Source organism: Monodelphis domestica, chromosome 1 (assembly GCF_027887165.1).
Source record: "Monodelphis domestica isolate mMonDom1 chromosome 1, mMonDom1.pri, whole genome shotgun sequence".
In the NCBI taxonomy this organism is placed as follows: domain Eukaryota; kingdom Metazoa; phylum Chordata; class Mammalia; order Didelphimorphia; family Didelphidae; genus Monodelphis; species Monodelphis domestica.
Genome location: NC_077227.1, coordinates 658295813 through 658314120, shown reverse-complemented (window position 1 = coordinate 658314120; position 18308 = coordinate 658295813). Strand labels below are relative to the sequence as shown.

At 39.6% G+C, this 18308-nt stretch overlaps 2 protein-coding genes across 3 annotated transcripts in view; both read left to right on the top strand.

The window, feature by feature from the left end:
• Positions 1-2506, top strand: part of PPP1R21 (protein phosphatase 1 regulatory subunit 21) — a 122069-nt gene extending 119563 nt beyond the window's left edge. For both annotated transcript variants that reach the window (XM_007476847.3, XM_056818723.1), the window contains exon 22: positions 1868-2506. In XM_007476847.3, coding sequence (XP_007476909.1) covers positions 1868-1897 — 30 coding nt within the window. In that variant the 3' untranslated portion in view covers positions 1898-2506. The remainder of the gene's footprint in view (positions 1-1867) is intronic.
• Positions 2507-11683: 9177 nt separating this feature from the next.
• Positions 11684-18308, top strand: part of STON1 (stonin 1) — a 71353-nt gene continuing 64728 nt past the window's right edge. The window contains exon 1 of the mRNA XM_007475287.2: positions 11684-12074. The gene's annotated coding sequence lies outside the window, so the exon portion shown is untranslated. The remainder of the gene's footprint in view (positions 12075-18308) is intronic.

The window sequence follows — 18308 nt, the reverse complement described above, 5'->3', positions numbered from 1 at the left end:
GAAATAAATCTGAAAAGGTAGGTTTGAACCAAATAGGTCTTAAATTCCATACCAAGGAATTAGTATTTATTTTGTCCTTAGAGAAGTAGGGCACCATTGAACCCTTTTGGGCGGTGGAAATGGCTAGTCCCATGTATTAGGAAGATTATTTTTGGAGCTGTGTGAAGCCTTGTCCAGAAAGAGGAGAGCCCGAATTCTGTGAAATAAGTTTTTTGACTGTTATAATAGAACAAGATGTCCTATAAATTGTTGGAGATGTGGGTCTAGAGATCACAAGACAGGTCAGGGCTGGAAATCAAAATTTAGGACTTTGAAAAGGAAATTAAAACCATGAAAGTGAATAAGATCCAATTCACCAAATCTTTATTAAATACCTACTAGGCATAAATTATTGTAGGTATAAAGACAAACAAGAAGCATAAACAGACTTCAAAGACCTTATATTCAACTAGAGAACACAGCAGAGATTCATAGATCTAGAACTGGCACCCAAGAGGAAATTTAGATATGGAAGATGAATGATGAAGATGGTTAGTCAGGAAAAGCTTCTTATAGAAGATGGCACATGAGTTCAGCTTCAAAGGAAGCTGAGGATTCTAGCAAGGCAACATTAGAAGGTAGTGCATTCTGAACATGGATGGAAGCCCTCAGGCAGATACACAAAAGTTGGAGATGGCACATCCAGTTCTGGGAACAGTTGGTAGTCTAGTTTGGCTGGAACTTCATTTGTGAAAAAGGTCAGTCAGAATCCTATGTGAAGGGCTTTACTTATTAGTATGAATTTGTCTTTTATTGTTAAAACATTAGGAAGTCGATATGGTTAGACTTTTATTTTAGGAAGATTATTTTGGCAGTCATGTGGAAGATAGAGTAGTAAGGGAAGAGACTGAAGTAGAGTGATCAATTAATAGATTTTGGCAACAATTCAGGCAAGAGATGATAAAGACCTGCACTAGAGAGTGATTCAGTGCAGTGTGATTGGAGAGAATAGGATTGGTGCAAAAGATGTAGAGATAGAATTGACAAGATTTAGCAATTGATTGGATATGGCTGATAAGGGAGCAGGAAGAATCTAGGGTGACCCTTCACAGAAACAGGGAAGTTGGAAGAAGTGTCATGTTTAGGGAGCTGGATCCTATTTTGGGCATGCTAATTAAACTTAGTGTATGAGGACTGCCTGTTGAACCTCTAGATGGAGATAGTTAGATGAGACTAAAGTTCAGTAGAGAAATTAGGGCTTGATTTGAGAATCCTTTTTAAAGAGATGTTAACCAAACCCATGAGAGATAATGTGTTTGTTTATCCAGAGAGAAGGGGAAGCTGGGTGGTTCAGTGGATAGAGAGAGGTCCTAGGTTCAAATATGGCCTCAGACACTAGTGAACTGTGTGACCCTGGGCAAGTCACTTAACACCCCCACCCCTACTTCTTGCCTAGTCCTTACTGCTCTTCTGCCTTGGATCCAATACACAGTATTGATTCTAAGACAGAAGGTAGGGCATTTTTTTTGGGGGGGGGGGGTGCAAAGAGGGAATAGAAGCAAGCCTAGGGCATAAACTTGAAGGAGGAAACTTAAGGAGAAGGAGTTGGGAGATGATCAAGCAAAAAGGAAATACAAGGAGAAGGTAATACAAAAAAATAAATAAAATAAAAAGGAGAAAGGGAAGAGGGAAGAAAAAGGATATAGCAGAAGGGAGCAGGAACAGTCAGCAGTGCCAAAAAAATTGCTGGAAAGGGAAGAGAAGAGGGCCAGGAACAAACCATTGGGATATACCTCCTGAAGTGAAATGTGATAACTTGGTTTATCAGTTATAGAATTTATTTTTCTTCAAGTTTGTTTTCTAATTGTTGATCTTTTTCTTCACACAGGGCAATTCTAAAAAGAACAAAAGTCGATAGTTTACAAATAGTTGGGCCAGTCAGGTGACTGTCCTTTCTGCTGCTGCTGCTGCCCAGAACTGCAGGTGCTGAAAATCCTTGTCCATTTCTGGAGTCAGCCTTTTCAAAGAACTGAAGTATTATTGGACCTAGTAATAAGTCAGTGCTGTATATGGCTTTGAAATAACTAGAATGTATTTGTAACCGGTAAGGAAAATATAGAATTTGATGTCAACAATAAAATGCAAAACAAAACACAATACCATGGATCTTGTAGAAATTTCCTTGAGCTGTTTTTACTCTGCACTTTTTAAGATTAGGCTTTAATTTCAATATGTAAGAACAAAAAAGATTTTGTATATTTTCAAACTCAATTATATGGTAACAGATTTGGTATCAGTGCAATAGATGTATGTTTCTGGATAAAAAGTTTAAATTAGCAACTTTTCACTGTTTCTTGCTATAATTGAAATTAGTCTCCAGATTCTTTATGGAGCCCTCACCATTATTTTTTTGAGCATTCAAACTTAATTCTCATGGGTCTATTATTGTCTCTATTTCCCAAATCACTCTGTATTAGGATGATTAGCTTATGGAAGTTGACGTCAATAAATTCATACTTAAAGCAAATTGTTTCTGTATTTCTAATGTAAGTTTGATAATGGAAGCTAAAAACTTTTGGGATATGACAAGATTAATCAAAACCTTAATATGTTTTTCTAATGCTTTTGTGTCATTTGAATTAAATTCTAATATTCTAAACTTTTTAAAAAAAGGTTCATGAAATTTGATCAGTGAAAGATGCTCCTTTAACACAGCTCTCAATCAAAGGCCTTGAGTTCTTTTCCATTCCTTCTTGTTACCCTGCAACTTCCCCATTTGTGATTTCTGTCCAATTTTTGCTTCTATTGCTTCCTTCATAATGTTGCTTGCATTTGTCTGTCTTTCTATTCCATTAGTCAAAATACTGTAGACCCACATTTGGGTATGTTAAAATTACATTACATACATTAAGATATCAGTTTGATTTTTTTAGATTTTTCTTACTGAACAGTAATCAGAGGAATCCTTCCAACTATTCTGTAACTTCAACATGTGAAGGCAAAGATAGTATAGTTATGGCTGAGAAAACATCTGGCACAGCAGCACTTAGGGGTCTGGGAATAGTTTGTTCTAAAATAGAGGAAGCTTCTGTTCTCGGCAGAGAGCCATGTCCTTAGACATTAAGGAAATAAGTGGGAAACCTTGCCATTAAAGTGGCTGCCACTTTGCCTTTAATTTTTAAGTAATTTAGTAATTAGCTACAAATTGGGAAATTAGCTTGTAGTCAGACCTTTATGCTTGCAGCTCATGTGAACCTTTGAAATAAAAGACTTGAGTGGATAGTCCTAGAAAGCTATTCTCTCTATAATTAGAGCTTTTAAAAAAGAGAAAGAGAAATAATATAAATGGAAATTTGCTAGAGGCTCTTGCTTCATTTGCAGGGTATAAGGTATACAAAAGACAGAATGGATTTAGCATTCACCCCTGCTTGGCTTTTACCTTTTGCCTTACTGGGAACTCTGGACTCATTTTTGAGTTCAACCCCAGTGTTTCTATAGAAAACAATATGCCAACAGTATAGCTAAATGGAAGCATACCATAAGCCCAAGAACAGCAACTTAAATGAAATACATTCATTCTGTAAGAAATAGAACTTCACCGACTCATGTCTCACTTGGAGTCATGTGCAATCTGTATTGAGCAAATGCTGAAGAATATGCTTATGTGTAACATTTTATGACATCATTATTATCCCAAACCATTTCTTATGTCTTATTTGGTTTTTCACCTGGTTTACATTTGTCTTCTCAACCAAAATGTAAGCTCCTTTGAGGGCAGGGACTATCTCAAATGTCGTTGCATCTCCTGTAGTGCTTACCACAGTGCTTTGCACACAGTAGGTGCATAATAAATGTTTGTTGGATGATTGATTGTTGAGTGGATATTTTTTGGGGGATAAGTCAAATGACAGACTTGCCAGCAGCAAGCTACAGCTCAAATTAAAGAAAAGGGAACAGTGCTTTTGCTGTGCTTCCCTTTCCACTTTGCAACTGGGTCAGGCAAGAAGGTCATTTAGAAAGCATTGATTACCTGGCAAGTGGGCCATTCAATTTCCCTGGTGAGTATTCACTGTGCACTATAAATCATTGTATTCAATTGGCACTTTTGTTTGAGACAGCTGTTATTTATTTGCTATAAATTTGTTTCCAGAGAGTACTTGGGTTTGCTAAAATTAGAGGCCAATGATAGAAAATTGGTTTAGCAATAGTGGCTTTTCTGTCTTCAGTCTAGCTATCACATGCTATCATAGCTAAAAATGTCTCTGACTAGAAATTCAAAGTTTTCCTTTTTTCTCTATCAGATTTTTAAATATAATTTAAGCTACCTGATAGCTAACCCTTTATGAATATGGGGTCACTGTCTTCAGTGGGAAGGAATGAGACCCAAAGTAGAAACTGGTACTTTTCTTGGTCCAAAAGACTTTAGAGAATAATCTTCTATAATTCAGGACTGTGTATTTCTCCAGTTCAATAAAATTCAGTTCTTAATAATCTTACCATTTTTATATTCTCATTTTCAGTTTATTTAAATTGATCCTAAAAGTTGGAACAGATCTTTTCAGAGTCAATGCATTTTGAAGTATTTTCTAGGTCAGTCTACTTTGTTATTGTGACAGGGACTGGCCCTATGATTTCATTAGAATAGAGAACTCCCTAATAAATAAATTCCTTTTTAAAAACACTTTTTAATATTTACAAAATTTTAGATGGTAACTGAGAAAACTAGATTTGCTGGTAGAGAGATTGTGAATGTTTTTCCTTCTGGAGCTTACAAAAAAGAAAAAAAATGGCATTAAGTTGAACTTGAGTAAGCTAAAAAATACTATTCAACAGAATCGCCAGGACCACAGAATGATAGCATGTGTTTTTAATGTTAGGGAATTTTTTTTTCTTTTGCTCTTTTGATTCCTTTTCAGGCTCTGAGTATGTATTGACAATTTTGGAAGGACATATGTAGGTGTGTGTGTGTGTGTATGTATTTATATATATGTATATGTCTGTATTTATATAATATATATAGTACACATTTAATAATATAGGTATGCACACATATATGTGTGTGTGTATAAACTTTTTTGTACCTTTCTGAGAGAATTGGTATAAGTAATTACTAGCTTTAAAACAAATTGTGATCACATTTAAGAACACAAACTAGGAATTTCAGTCTAATAAGGAGCTTGGCATGAGGTAGGACTAAGTGTATTGTAAAATTGTAGAGCTGGTGAGGACCTTGTAGGTAGATCTGAGGAATTTGCCTCATACTTTACTGAGAAAATCAAGGCCATTTGCAGTGATCTCCCTTGGCATCATCTCACAACTGCTTTATTTTCATATCCTTTGCTATTTTTTTTTATTTCTTTCTAGGATGAGCAAATGGCCCCTTTCCTTCCTTCCTTCCTTCCTTCCTTCCTTCCTTCCTTCCTTCCTTCCTTCCTTCCTTCCTTCCTTCCTTCCTTCCTTCCTTCCTTCCTTCCTTCCTTCCTTCCTTCCTTCCTTCCTTCCTTCCTTCCTTCCTTCCTTCCTTCCTTCCTTCCTTCCTTCCTTCCTTCCTTCCTTCCTTCCTTCCTTCCTTCCTTCCTTCCTTCCTTCCTTCCTTCCTTCCTTCCTTCCTTCCTTTTGTTTTTTTTAAGTATATACTAAATGCAACATATTGCTTTCAAAGCTGTTCTGCCTTATTGCCTCCTTAGATAACCCATTAAATGATGGATATCAGTGTATGTTGCTGGACAGGCACTGCATACAATGACCTGAACCTAGATTCAACCAGGAGAAAGTTCTTCCATGAAGGCTCCTCTGATTACTCCAACCATCAATGCTCTCCTTATCCTCTTAGATAAACCTTGTTTTCTATACCACAAGTTTGTGCTTAATTATTTAGTAACTTTTTTCTGCCAGTCTTTTCTTTCCAATTATAATGTAAATTCTTGGAAAACAAGATCAGTGTCTTGCATTTTTGTTTTTTAGTACTTGGTGTGTAATGCTGACCACAAAGGTACCTAGTATGAATCTTTTGGGGGAAAAAAAGAAATCTTACCTAGCTAGAGATTCTGTGGATTTACCATGGCTTTAGACCTGGCAGTCATGAGGAAGCTAAGGATTAAGGTCATATAGGGAGTTAGTTTTATTCCAGCCCTTCACTGAGCTGATCCTCATAGAACATGGGTAACACTTTTTATTTGCTTATTGTAAATTGGTGAGGATGTAGGAAGCAAAGTAAAATTAGGTCACAGCTGGTCGATGAATGGTTGTAATGGCTTTGCTATTGAGTCTAGGCCAGTCTATTTACCAGCAGTTTGTGATATAGTGGGACACTGCTAGAAAGTCTCTTAGAGATATGCACTAAAGTAGTAGGAAATAAATTTTGTGTTTATGAAATGGATGACCTTTGAGGCAGTGCTGAGTCACATGCAATGGGAAGAATAGTACTTGCAAAAGATAAACTGTTTTGTGGTGTCTGATCTTTAGAAAACTATTGTCTCATTTATTTCCCACAAATACCTACTGACTTTTCCAGAATATCCTGATAGCTTTTTCATAGATTATTCAACATTATTTATTCAGAAATGAAAAAATTAAAAGGTAAACTCAGAAGGATCTTTATTTAAATGACACTGATAATTTAGACTAAGTAAAAGGCTAGAGAAATTGCATTTTGGTTTTACATTTCAATATTAAAAACAACCAAAGAGTGTATCTTTTTTTAAAAACCTGTTACCTTCAGTCTTAGAATTGATACTAAGTATCTGTTCCAAGGCAGAAGAGCAATAAGGGCTAGGTAATTAGAATTAATTGAATTGCACAGGGTCACACGGCTAGAAAGTGAGGCCAGATTTGAACACATACACCTTCCCCCCCCCCCCTTCCCCCCATGTTTATCTCACAACTCCTAGTAGGCTGTAAACGCCATACTCAGAACAGGGATGAATACAAAACCTACTGCTTCCTACAAGCTTTCTGTTTCTTTTAGTCATTTCTACACTCATCTTCATGTTCACAATATTGGAATCACCTTTAATTCTTCCTTCTCCCTCTCCCATTGCTCTATGTCCCATCAGGGGCCAAGTCTTCTCCATTCTGCCTTCACAACATCTCTTGCATTTGTCACTTGTCTCTACTCACAGAACCACCTCCAGAGTTCAGGCATTCACTTCCTCTTACCTGTTCTATAGCAGGGACCTCCTAATTAGTCTTCCTGCTACCCACTCCCCATCTATCTTGTCAAAATAATCTCTCTTAAGCAAGCTTGACTCTCCCTCTTCTCCTTAAGAATTTTCACTCTAAGATAAGATACAAACTCCCCAGCTTGACATTTAAAGCCATTCAAATCCGGCTCCAGCCTACTTTTTTTTCAACACTGATTTCATAATATTTCCTTTTACACAAACAATATATTAGATCTCAAAATGCCAACTTGATTTTCCTTGAACTCAACATTCCATCGCCATATCTTTGCAAAGTCTTATCTTCGATGCTTGGAATGCATTCAAATCCCTTCACCTCTATCTCATAAGAATTCTTAGACTGGGGGGCAGCTGAGTGGCTCAGTGGATTGAGAGCCAGGCCTAGAGATGGGAGGTCCTGGCCTCAGATATTTCCCAGCTGTGTGACCCTGGGCAAGTCACTTGACCCCCATTGCTTAGCTCTTACCACTCTTCTGCCTTGTATTGGCTCCAAGGCAGAAGGTGAGGGTTTAAAAAAAAAAAAAGAATTCTTAGACTCCTTCATCAGATGCTACCTTTTATGAGAGATCTTTTTTGACCTTCTTTACCCCTAGTTATTAGTGTTGAAGAAAATATTGAATCACATTATTTATTAGCAGTATTTCTATGGAAAATCATTTCTCCCCAAGTCTTTTGGCCTTCCATTGTCCAGTCCTCAAGGCATCTAAACTGGGCATCTAAAACCTATGGACCTGTTGCTTTTTGTTCAAAACCCTTATCTGTAATCTAGAAAACTTTCTCTAAGGAATTTAAAAGTAGAGTGGGTCAACATTTCTCTAATTTGGTAAAGATCTGCCCTCCCAGGGATGAAGTAATGAGGGAGAAGTTGAGGATCTTTCAAAGTCTACCAATGGGGACTTCCAAAGGAAGAAAAGTCAGATCAATTAGACAGAGGACTCAGCTTCCTATAAATGAATATCAAGACTCACTTTGAGGATCTTTTGCATGAAAGGTGGATCCAAGGATCTATCTTTTGTTAGTAGCCTACATGCCTAACATGAATAAATTGTTATTTCTTGGGGAAACAGCCTCATATCATTTATTGGTTAAAATTTCAGGCACTACATACAGTTTATTCTCTCTTCCCGAATTATCTTGCATTTGAATATCTCTGTATGTGTTTTATCTCCTAGTAACTCCATGATGGGGAGAGACTTTATCTTTTTTTTTGTATCCTCAGTTTATTACATAGTGTCTTCCATGTACCAGGGGCTCGTTGAATTTAATTGCAGGAATAATTAACTCATAAAAGCCATATTACTAATAGTATTTACTGGCATGGATTTCCCACTTTTAGCCTGACTGATGACAAAATGGCAAATAGAGGACAGTTGACTTTGCACTATTTGTGCTACAGATAATTTTTTTTTTCCAACAGTAGAAATACCAAGGCAAACATTGGAGTAAAAGAGCCAATATACTATTCTCCATTCTTCTTTCTTGCCTTCCATGTTCTCTCACTCCTCTATTCCTTTCCTCCTTTATTTTTCTACTTCCCCTTTTTTCTTACTCTTATTCCTTTTCCTTTTTCCTTCCTCTACTTACTCTTCCTCTCACCCTTTTTTCTCTCATACCTTCCTAATCTTAAAATTTTTTTATTCTCAACACCAAATAATTCATCTCCTTTCTCCCACTTTTAACTTCTCCCTTTCCCATTTTTTTCTTTCTCCCCTATCTCCCTGTCTGCTTCCTTTCACATTTCTTTCTCCCTTTTCACATTGTCTCCACAGGCTACCTCCACTCTAATTCCTTTTTAATCCCACTAATGGTAATACCCCTCCAACTCTGTATCCTTAGAAAGTTGCTAGACCAAACCAACCCTTTTTGTCTGGTGGTTAAGTCTCTAATTAGCTCCCATTCTCTTTATATCTCTAATGATAAAACTGGATCTGTGGGCACTGGAACCAAGAGCCACTACAGCTATACTTGGCATTGGAAGTAGTCAGTGTGGAATCCATTGTGGCTATTGGGACTTCCATCACCAGGCTCTGGTAGGGCTGGAGTGATGTGTTCAAGAAACATCTGAACAATACCTGGAGCAAAGATTTGATGTGGAAGTAGGAGTGGATTAGGATAGGCTATGCAGAAGAAAAAGTGTTACTCAGGGAGAGATCTGGGGTATTTGGATGTAAACAAGAGAATTAACTAGAAGAAAAGGGGTCTGGGTGAAGAGGGCTTCATAAAGCTTGGGAGTCTTGGGTATCAAAGCAGTTGAAATTTCCAAATGGGGTAGAGAAATAAGAGTCTTAAAGGAGGATTAATCTGTGTCATACTACTATCATTTAAAGCCTAGATTCTAGCTATTTGAATTCTTCTCTAGACTATTTTTTTCCATAGTGCCTAGCAGTGCATTGGGTACATAAAGGATACTCGGGGAATGGTTGTTCATTGGCTGTTCTATAGAATGAAGACGATGATACCTGCTCTCCTTACTTTCCTGGGATGTTATGAGGATCAAGTCAGACTCAAAGCTTTTTACAGCAAAGTACTATATAAACACAGTGAATCTTTTATATATATTTATTTATAGTCTATTTGTATTTAGAGAAACTGCTTTAATAGGGGTAAAAGAGCACTGGATTGGGGTGGTGTTGGTGAAATCTGGGTTCTCTTAGAAGCTGTGCAATTAATTTATGTGACTGGACGAGTTACTTCATCTTTCAGTTTCTTTATAATACAAGATGTTTAGTTAGAGATCAGCTAAAGTCTCTTCTAGCTCTAATGAGTTTGTGCTATATATTATATAAAGTTAGTTTCTTTGGGCTTGTTTCTGTTTGAGTGCAGGAATAATGTATTTCCTTATGGGCACAGGGTTATGCTAGTGAAGGTACTCCATACAGACTACTGAATTAATAGACATCGTGTCAATTAAAAAACAACAACAAACTCCTGCCCAAACCAAATTATTTCTCTCCATCCCCAACCCACTCAGCCCCATTAGCAGTTTCCTTCTGACTTGTCAGTTCCGTTTAGTGACAGCACCTTTTTGTCTGTCACCCATTTTATCAGCTGGGGTCATCTTTGATTTTTCTCTCCCCCTCAAGCCCTTCGTCCCATTGTCAAGTCCTTTCAGTTCTATCTGAATGATTTCACATCTGTGTTGCAGCTTTCTCCAGTCCATTCTCCTGTCAAGAGTAATTTTTGACCCGTGTCTCTGATAATATATTGGGAGTGGGTGGGCTGGAAGGAACACCCTTGGGGGGTTTTGACTGCCTAGCATTCAAGAATCTTCATAGTTTGGTTCCGATCTTCAACTGTAGCCTGTATTTCCCCTGCTGTGGCTGATCTGGACTCTTTGACATAGACCCCAGGGGTTCCTGCCTCTCTCTCTGTTCACCAAGTGTCCTAAGCCTGTAACGGTGCCCTCTTTCCTGGCTTCATCTACTGAAGGGATCCTTTGGGATCCTTCAGGATTCTCCTTCCATGCTACCCTCTCTTACAGCCAGAAGCTAGTCATTCCCTCCTTGCTTTAGCACTTTTCACCTCCTTTATGTACCAATTATGTGCTTTTTTAAAAAATTAAGTTTGCTGTGTTCTTGGCTCATCTCTCTATGGACTGTCAGTCTCTTGACAGGAGCTGAGCGCTGGACAGTGCAGTGGATGCAGCTTTTGGACTTGATTCTCAATTCAAATCCAGCCTTGAATCCTTACTAGCCGAGTAGTCATGAGCAAATTGCTTAAACTCTCTCTACCTCAGTTTCCTCATCTGTAAAATAGGAATGATACTAAACCTACCTCCTGGGATGAAAATAAAATGAATTCTATAAGGACAAGACAGTTCCGAGAACAAGGTCCAGGCCTAAGAGGCTTCTCACTTTTCTTCAGATAGAGTACTGCATCTCTCATCTCTGCACCTTTGTCTCATGTGCCTGGAGAGCCCTCCCTGGACATCCCTAACTTTCTTTAAGGCTCTGCTCAAGCGCTTTTAACTACATGAAGCTTTTCCTCATCTCCAACCCCAAAGGCTACTGTCTGCCCCTAAAACGCATTGTTTCTACCTGTGCAGGTATGTGCAGGTACAGTTATCCCTTCCACAGCTATAAGAAATCAAGTGGGATTTGTTTTTAGGACAACAGAGGACGTGGAAAAAGTGCAGAAACTCAGAAATGCACACTTAACCCCAAAATTGCAATAAACCCCCCATAACAGAAAAAGGAAGAAAATATCCAGGCTCCTCTGGTCTGAAGGAAGAGCCAGCGTTTTAGCGGATTTTCCAGCTCGAGGGGACGGGGCGCCCCTAACCCGAGCGTTGGGGAAGGGATTGTAGGATTTGTTAGGTATTTGGGCTCTATCCCTCTGTCAAATCCTTCCTTCTCCCTCGTCCCTCCTCTCTATATCCAATCAGTGGCCACGTCTTGACAATAGCTCTACAACATCCTTTGCCTGGCTCAGATAATTAGACCACAGAGTTTTCTGGAGGCGAGAAAAAAAAAAGTTGATTGTGTGTGTGTGTTTTAGTTTTGTTGGCAAAGAGGCATCTCTCAGCTCTTAACTTGGCCTCCAGATCCTAGCCGCGGTAGCTGGAGTTAGGTAGGTAACGCGACGTCAGTGGAGTTGTGAGTACAGATACTAGGGGGAAACTGAGGATCCCCGAATCTCGGTGGGGTATTTAGGGGAAACCGGAGAAGGGAGCGGAAGACGAGAGAAGGAAGGCTTGGAGTCCCGGGAGGAGCAGTAGGAGGTCGTTCCAGGGTCTCCGATGGCTGGGTCCTGGCCCCCTTCCCGGTTCGGCACCGCCTCCATCTATAACCCCTCCTTTCCCTCTCCGCCCCTCTCCGGCAACCCTCACTCCCCCCTCCACCTCCTCCTCCTCCTCCTCCTCCTCTCCTGGATGGCCGCAGCGGCTGAAGCTGGAGGCGCGCTGCGTTCTGCAGGGTGAGTGACCCTGCCCGGGGGGCTCGGGCTGGGGGGTTGAGGACGGAAGGGAGAGGGGAGAAAAGCGAGATCTAGTATCTCCCTTGTCCCAAAAGGTGCCTCTTCCTGAGGGCTGCAGGACGGAACTAGAGCCCCGATCAGAGCCCCTGGCGGAGCAGCACCGCCACCACTTCCTCCAAAGCACCTTCTTTCTCCTGGCATCCTGCCATCCTCGCCCCTCTGACATCTCTGCCCGCCCCTCCTGCTTGGAAGAGGGTCGATGGGGCGGGCACGGCTTTCCCGGCATTCCCGTTTTGTAGCGTCTGCTTTTGCAGACGGGCGCGAGAGAAAAGTTTAGCGGGGTGTGCCCCCCCTTCCCCCTTTTATCCCTAAGAAACCCTGGGTGGAAATGGGACCACTTATATAATCAATTGTGGGAGTCGAGGGGGAGCCTGTGCAATTGGGATCCTGGTTTAGGGGATTGGAAGAAAAGAGGAAGAGATCTTCATCACCTCCATCACTTTGGAGCAAGCATTTGGGGCATTCTCTCTAACTTCTGCAGGCAGTTCTACCGAGAGTAGAACTCGTACTTGTGGGTGTAGGCTGGGGGAATGTGTACAAGCCTTTCCAGGGGTAGAATTTGGTTTGTAGGTCGGTGTCACTAAGTTCTTTCTTAAGTCCAGCTGGGCAAGTTTGTTTGTTTCCTGCCTTCTCTCTGAAGGTCTGCTTGTCTCTCCTTATTCTGACCCTTCCATTTCTTTCCCCTTTCCTCCTGTCTATCCTTTTCTTTTCCATAGAGCTGCTCGGGTCGCTACATTCCCCCCCGCCCCCAACCCCCCTTCTCTCTCGGGGCTCTTGGGACAGATCATTTCCCAAAGTCTGAGAGCGCTGCTCCTTCCTTCAGCAAGAGCAGCTACGTGCCTTTGTTTTCCTCCTAATCTTCACTAGATGAACGAGCTTCTGCCAGGGGCTTCTTGAGCCAGCCAGAGAGGCAGCATTTTCCACGGGTAGCTTGCTTTTGCCCACGCGAATAACATTCATTCGTGATTTGGTTAGCGGGGCAGAATGAAGGGTTCCATCAAAACGGAGTTCGTGGATTTAGGGAGAAAACTGGAGTATCTTCCTTCCCGCTTTGGTTTTGGGATCTTTCTTGCCTTCTTTAAGGGTTCTTCACTTCACAGTTAGGCAAGGAAGTTAGACGCTAGTCAAAGAAGAAAAAAGAAAGATGCTTGCTTAACCATATTCCAAGGGGGCTCAGCCCTTCAAAACCCAAAGAATTCAACTCCATCATTGCCTAACTATGTTACTGGAAGATGGAAGCTCAGATGGCGCTTGTTTTCAGACAGGGCTTAGCAGAATGTTAGAGCTTCCCTGAAGGCTGGGAATTTTTAATTTGCCTGACATAAACCACAGCATTCACTGGCCCTTCACAGCTTGGCACGTACACTTGGTTGCATTCCTCTCCTTCTCCTGCCTCCCCCCAACCCACTCTCACTTTTCAATGGAGTTGGGTGAAAAGAAGGCAACCCAATAACTAAAGTGAGCAGCTCCACCAACAAAAGCCAGCCTTCTTTATTTTTAACCCGAGGCTGCTTTTCAGCCTGAATCCTGTTGGATGGAAAATGTTGTGGATGCTTGTGTGGTTTTTCTCTCCACTTTCATTAAGGTTGAATCACCATTTCCATGACATGTTAAATTCTCAGGGTAGCTAGAATGGACTTGCAAGTTCCGGGATGCGTCCAGGCTCTAGTTGGGGTAAGGAGCCGCTGAGAGGCATTTTTTTTTTCTGGGAAATTTACAGTGATGATAACAGTAAACCGTTCATTTGGACTCCTCTGTTTCAGAGTTTAGATGATCTAATGTGATGCTTTATAAGGAAAGGACCATTTAAATGTAGACAAGATAGCAGCAGAGATTTTTTTTTTAGCTTGCTTAAGAAAATAAACTTTTAAAGTACTTTAACAGTCCCTAATTTCTTGTTTTGTAAACAAATTGTTCACACATCATTTTGCAGATTATTCATACTTAATTTTTATAACAGGTCTATAAATTGATATTGACATAGCTTGGCCGAAATGGCTATTTATTATCATCTGCCCTTTTGAAAATAATGATTTCAGCTAAAAATGATGTTGCAATTCATATTTCTCATCAGTTAAGAGTTGCCTTCCCCATGAGTGTGAATTAGTGTGCCAAGATATTACTACTGGAGTTGGAGGAAATGTAGTTAATCAAAGCAGGTGTTCCAGTGACTTCCATTAAAAGGAAAACATTCTTTAAAATAGTATGTTTCGATTCATTGATTAGAAAGTGATTGCCCTACCCCCCCACCCCAAGATTTAGTAGTATATTCAATGCTCTGGTGAATAGAAATATTCTGTTTAGAAAGACATCACCTTCCCTTTGTGTTTAGTTTTTCTATCACTTCACAGAACCTGGTAAAATGAGTTTTCTCATTGATTGGTGTTTAATTTCTTCATCTGAGACTTGTCTGTTCATATCCTTTAAACTGTTAATTGAGGAATGGTTTGTATTCATATACATTTGACTTAGTTCTCTAGATATTTGAAAAATGAGGCCTTTGTCAAAGATATTTAATATAGAAAATTTTTTTCTCAGTTGCTTCCTTTCTAATCTTGGTTGCATTAGTTTTGTTTGTGCAAACACTTTAATTTAAATTGGTCAAAAGTTATCTATTTTACATCCTGAAACATTCTCTATGTGTTATTTGGACATAGATTCTTCCTTTATCTATAGGTCTATCAGGTAAACTATTTTGTGTCCCCCTAATTTGTTTATGGTGTCCTCTTTTATTTATAAATCATGTATTCATTTTAACTTTACTTTGGTATATGGCATGAAGTGTTGGTCTGTGCCTAGTTTTGACCATATTGTTTTCCAGCTTTGCCAGTAGTTTTTGAGGAATTCTTCTCAAAGCTTAGATCTTTGTATTTGCCAAACACTAGGTTACTATGGTCATGTTCTATTGCATGTTGAGAGGTCCATAGGAATTCAGTGGAAGGAGAGAGAACTTTGTGATGGAGTAGCCAAGGAATACTTTAAATGAGCACAGCCAGGATCCTAATGGGAAAGGGGAAGGGAGGCTATTATCTATGCTATTAAAAAGGTGAGCTGGGGTCATAGTTGCATAAATTTCATGTTCTGTGTGATTGCAGGGATGGTTGGGAATATTTCCCAGGGTAGAAATAAGTAGACTATAAGTACACAGAATAGGAGAAAAGGGCTCTTTATGAGACTTAAGGAGAAACAGATTACATTTGACTTCCTATCAGTTTGACACTTCCAGGGATGAGATGCTGAGCCTTGGTACTAGTGGAAGAGATTTTGGGGAGGCTGATGAGCCTGAATGACTATCAACCCTGTGTCCAGAAGGATTAGAGGGTAAGGGCTTCATTCCCACAAAATCCTAATCCTGAGGTGGTGAGAGATTTGGCTAATAGCAATGAGACAGAAAGGAAGGGTCAGCAGAATCTTTTTCAGGGAAGGATTCCTAATTTTCCTTTCTCTCCCCTAATCCTCCAATCTTTAGTGGCAATCCTTGAAATTCTATTCAGTTCAGAACTTAGGTGGAGCGAAATAAGCAGAACCAGGAGAATATTATACACAGTAACTAAAACATGGTGGGACAATCAAATGTGATTGGTTTCACTACTAATAGCAATGCAATGATCCAGGACAACTCTGAGGGACTTATGAGAAAGAAAGCTATCCACATCTAGAGAAAGAACTGTGGGAGTAGAAACACAGAAGAAAAACAAGTGACTTATCACTTGTTTATATGGATATATGATTTGGGGTTTTGGTTTTAAAAGATTACTCATGACAAAAATGAATTATATGGAAATAGGATTTGAGTGATAATATGTATAACCCAGTGAAATTGCCTGTCAACCCTGGGAAGGGGGAAGGAAGAGGGAAGACAACAAGAATCATTTAACCATAGAAAAAATAAAAACATAAAAAAATTGAACCATTCAGAAAAAATGAATTTCTATTCAGTTCAGTGGTTCCTTCCCACCTATATTCAGTCATCCAGTTAAAAAAATGCTTAAGTGCTTATTATGTGTCAGACACTGTGTTGAGGCTAGAGATTACAAAGAAAGGCAAAACAGAAATTTCCCTTTGAGAAGTTCACATTTTAAATGGGAGAGTCAACATGTAAATTGCTAGGTACCTGTGAGATAGAAGCAGAGTAGATGAAAAATATTCTGAGAGAGGATGGCATTTGAACTCAGTCTCAAAAACAAAACAAAACAGGGAAACTGAAAGGCAGAGGTAAGGAAGGGGTGCATTCCAGCCATGGGGGAATAGCTGGTATGACAACAGCAGATGGGAACTGGAGATAGAATGGCTTGTTTGAGGAACAAGTAGGCCAGTGTGTCTGGATCTTAAAGTCTGTGGAAGAGAGTAGAGTGCAAGAAGACTGGAAAAGTATGAAAGTACCAAGAAATGAGGAAACTATGCTAAACAGAGAATTTTATATTTGATCCTGGAGGTGAGCACAGGCATCCTTTCCAATCTCAGACTTTCCCCATTGTGGTTTTGATATATCTAGAGTTGGCATAAAAAATTAAAGGGAATTTTGGGGGAGTTTTGCAGAAACTGCAGATGATGCAAGCTTAGAAACTCAATAAAATACATGCATAATATCAACATATTTTATCTTTTAGTACCACAAATATACACAATTTCTCTTTTAAAGTTAAAATAATTACAAAGTTAAAACTTGCAAAAAGAACACAAAAGTTAGCAGTTGATACAAAGTCTAGAAATGTAAAGATATCCTTCAAAGTTTGGTAATTCATAAATGCATCTAAGGAAACGTAAATACCCTATAACAGAAAAAGAAAAAAATTCAAACTTCTTCTTTGATCCAAAAATTTTTTACTTGAATTTTCCAGATGATGGGGGAACCAAGTTCCTAACCCAAGAAGAGAAAGGGATACCTGCAATAGGGGGGCCATTGGAGTTTAATGAGCCGGCAATATGGACCCACCAGTACTTCAGGAAAACTACTCAGGCAGCTGTCTCTGTACCTCCCTCCCCATCACCAGCTCACACACACATTTGATAGGTGGTAAAGGGAAAAATAAACCATTGCAAACTCTTATCTTTTCTACATAGATATGCTTCCTCTCTGTGGGATGCGCATCTTCATTGTTTTGTCTCTTTTAGGGGGGATGAATTTGCACTGAACCACCCAAACTTTCCTCTCCTTGAGACCAATAGCAATTGGGTATTGGTAGAGGTCAATCTGCGACTGGGATAAGGGACATTCTGTGGCTAGGCAACACAGATTTTTCTCCCATTAGTTAATCAGGCTACAACCCATAAGCAGGTATTAAATGCGGACTCTGTGCCAAGTATTGTTATTGTATTAGGTACACAGTCTGAGATACCGCCCTCGTTATTATTGTCAGATCAAATGGACACAACCAGTCCTAAAGGGGCACCTTGCACCTAGCCCTGAAGGATGTAATGGAAGGGAAAAGAAAACAAGGACGGATAAATTAAAAACAATGGAGTCTAATTATTGTTATTTGGCTTGACATAATTCTACAAACACAAACTTTTTTCCCTTCCTGATGACCTAGCAGGAACCTTGATGGATTCGGTGTTGTCGTGTGGCAAAGCTGTTTTATCGGAAAGAGAAATAAAACCTTTATAGGATTTTTTTTTAAACAGAGACTTTTTACTAGATGAGTTGAATGCCACAAAAGGACAAAACTGTCAGAATGGTCATGCCCTTATACAAACAACTATGGCTCAGACTGTAAAAATAATTTTTCCATTGCAAAGCTGAGCCAAAAATTACGTGGAAGCAACATGGGAGCATAATTTAAAACAGCCAGAAGCCCAGACATTCAAAGCTAAGGCTGATACTTTGGCCTTCGCTCATTTCTTTGAACCTTTTTGGTCTTTACTGTGATTCTCCTTAAGGACTGATTTGGAGGGCTAGGCATGTGGTCACTGATGTTATTTAGTGTGAAGCCAAATAAAGGATAATGCTTCATCTCAAGCCTTTCCTACCATGAACCTCCCCCTCATTTAACTCTAGAGCTTGTGCTTCCAATTGCTTTAGATCCCCATGGACTTTTTCTAAACATCCTCTAATTCTGCTTCTAGTGCAGGCTTCAGTAAATAAGAGATGCCAGATCTGGTTTCATTCAGAATAGCATTCAGAATGTCAGGTGCTCTGGATCTGGGGCGATTGTTCTGGAAAACAAAAGCAGG